The sequence below is a fragment of the Rutidosis leptorrhynchoides genome, chromosome 1 (assembly GCF_046630445.1).
Source record: "Rutidosis leptorrhynchoides isolate AG116_Rl617_1_P2 chromosome 1, CSIRO_AGI_Rlap_v1, whole genome shotgun sequence".
Taxonomy (NCBI): Eukaryota; Viridiplantae; Streptophyta; class Magnoliopsida; order Asterales; family Asteraceae; genus Rutidosis; species Rutidosis leptorrhynchoides.
Window position 1 is genome coordinate 331,650,209 of NC_092333.1, and position 2,741 is coordinate 331,652,949.

A 2,741-nucleotide genomic window follows, 5' to 3' on the forward strand; every position below is an offset into this window, starting at 1 on the left:
GTTGTATATAATTTTTATATTAAAAGATATTAATGGTGGGGGAAAAAATTATAGACATTAAGTTACTAATACCACCAAACCCACTTTTAAAATTTGTCAACATCACGTGTTCTTAAACTTAAAAGAACTTTTAAAATTCGACAACACCACTGGCTCTTAAACTCAAAACTTTTTTAAAAAAAATTTGTCAACACCACAGACTCTTAAATTCAAAAGAATTTTTAAAATTTTTCAACACCACGGACTCATAAATAATTCTTATAGTTTTCCTATTTTTTTAGTATCGTTATTTACATACCAATATAAACTGTAAATTACATTTTTTGCACGTTTTTTACACACCCGTGCAACGCACGGGCTCAAAACCTAGTTATATATATATATATATATATATATATATATATATATATATATATATATATATATATATATATATATATATATATATATATATAAATTAGAACACATCATCTAGATGTCTTCTAATTTTTTCTTTTGATTTATTTTTATAAAGGATAATTGCTTTTTATGACATCAAATATTAGAGATTTAATATTAATTATAGAAGATACGACATGTATATTTATAATGATACCGTACATATATTCATAATAGGGTTAAAGCTAAAAATAGGCTACAAACTTACACAAATGTACCGATGTCGCCCACAAACTCATTTCGGTACTACTGTCACCTACAAACTTTCAAAAAGTGTACCAATGTAAACAAAAACTTTTAAAAAGTGTCCCAATGTAAACAAAAATGACTTGCTACCAGCTAAACTGGTTAAAATCAACACGTGTCGTTCGTGGATTGGATCTTTATTCTTAAAAAAAAAAAAAAAAAAACCAGTTCAAAATTAGTATGTAACAGGTCAAAACTATAAAATGTTGATATTAGCACATTTTTTGAAAGTTTGTAGGCGACAGTAGGACGGAAATGAGTTTGTGGGCGACATCGGTACATTTGTGTAAGTTTGTAGCCTATTTTTGGCTTTAACCCTTCATAATAAATGCATCATAAATCAATAACCATATTATTGAATTTATCCCATAATAGTTTATAAGTTTGTTATGTGCTATGATCAGGGGATGAAAATGTTGACCGTAGTATGTATTATTTGAATATATGTATTATTTGAATTGGAAGTATTTCTTTAATACAGAGTATTACTTAATTCGTATAAATAAAAGATAGATAAATGTTTAAGATAAACAAATATCGAAAACTGGTAATTGAAGAGGTTTAAGATTAAAAAAATATCGACAAAAAGTATGATAAATATATTATACCCATTACACCCACGGTTAAAAGCATGGTTTAAAGGTGTTGGGTGGCTTTTAGGTTTTGAATTGTTATGTGCCCTAAAAGTTTATTTTGTAGTTAACTAAGAAAAGAATTAACATTGGATGATGATAATTATTGTGGGTTTGGTTGGAAATCATTCGGTATAAACATAGCACCGCCCATATGGGCTATAATAAGATTGAATTATCGAACACCCAATTTAGATTATATATATTTTAAAATTTATCAAATTTTTTTTTTTTTGAATGGCAGAAATTTTTATTCAATAAACAAATGGTCATCACAATTCAGTACATACAGACCAAGTTGATCAACCCACTAGTGTTCCTAACCAGAAGTTACAGCACATTCCACATAAAGCCTATCACGACCTAAGATACATACAATTCGAGTAAGAGCACACGTGACTATTCCTACAGGAAAACACGGGGGTTGTGGAGCCAATTATTTCAATCGATTGTTTTATCCTTACACCTTTTAGCAATCCATTCATGAGTCTTCACTTGGATTTCGCATAAGGCAACCTGAGTATTCCAAGTTTCTCCTTTGAATACCTTATGATTCCTATTTCGCCAAATGAGGTACCCACAAATCCAAGTAACCGCTTGCCATATTTTTGAACCGAGAGCCGTTGAAGCAAGGCCACAATGTTCATCGAATAGCTCACTGATACTTAGATTAGCATGCAAGGGTAATCCCCACCAATCACACACTTTCGCCCACACATCGTACGCATATTTACAAAATAGAATAGAGTGGTCCACAGTCTCGATATCATCATCACAAAGAGGGCATCTAACTGAGTGTAAATCGATGCCACGTTTATCGAGTTCACACAACACCGGAAGCCGCTTCTTTCTTGTACGCCACACAAAAATTTCTACCTTTTTAGGAGTAAATTTGTTCCGAATTGTTTCCACAATATTGTTTCCTGAACGAAGATTCTTTTCGTCGATCAGAGAATTAAGGTTGTTTGTTGTGAAGTATCCGTTTGCACCCGGATGCCATCGCCATCTGACTTTCGTTTCCGAACCCAATTTAACAGTCGAGATCATAGCATTTAGTTCTCCAAGCTCGCCAAGTGCACGCTGGATTCGCCCAAGTAGTCCAATATTTCCTGAATGTTGCAGCTTGGTCATTTTCAAGCCTCCACAGTCTGTTGAACTTGTCTTTTAGGCACACGTCACCGAGCCAAATGTCATTCCAAAAGGAGGTATTCGAGCCATCACCTATTTCTTTGATGAATGATTTTCGGAAGTTAACACCCAATGCATCTATGACCGCACCTGTTTTGATAATTGTTGACCAACACGAAGAACCCACATTAGTAACAAAGTCCCCATGCCCAAGCCCACCCGAATGCACAAAAATACTTGAAATAATTTTTACCCACAAAGCGGAGGTTTCGGTTTTGAACCTCCACCACCACTTGC

General features: G+C 33.2%; 1 protein-coding gene across 1 annotated transcript; it reads right to left on the reverse strand.

Annotated features, from left to right (window-relative positions):
- Window positions 1-1,757: 1,757 nt before the first annotated feature.
- LOC139899235 (uncharacterized) lies at window positions 1,758-2,447 on the reverse strand. The gene has a single exon (XM_071882057.1). It carries the CDS (start codon window positions 2,445-2,447, stop codon window positions 1,758-1,760), a length of 690 nt encoding a protein of 229 aa, XP_071738158.1.
- Between the last annotated feature and the right edge of the window lie 294 nt (window positions 2,448-2,741).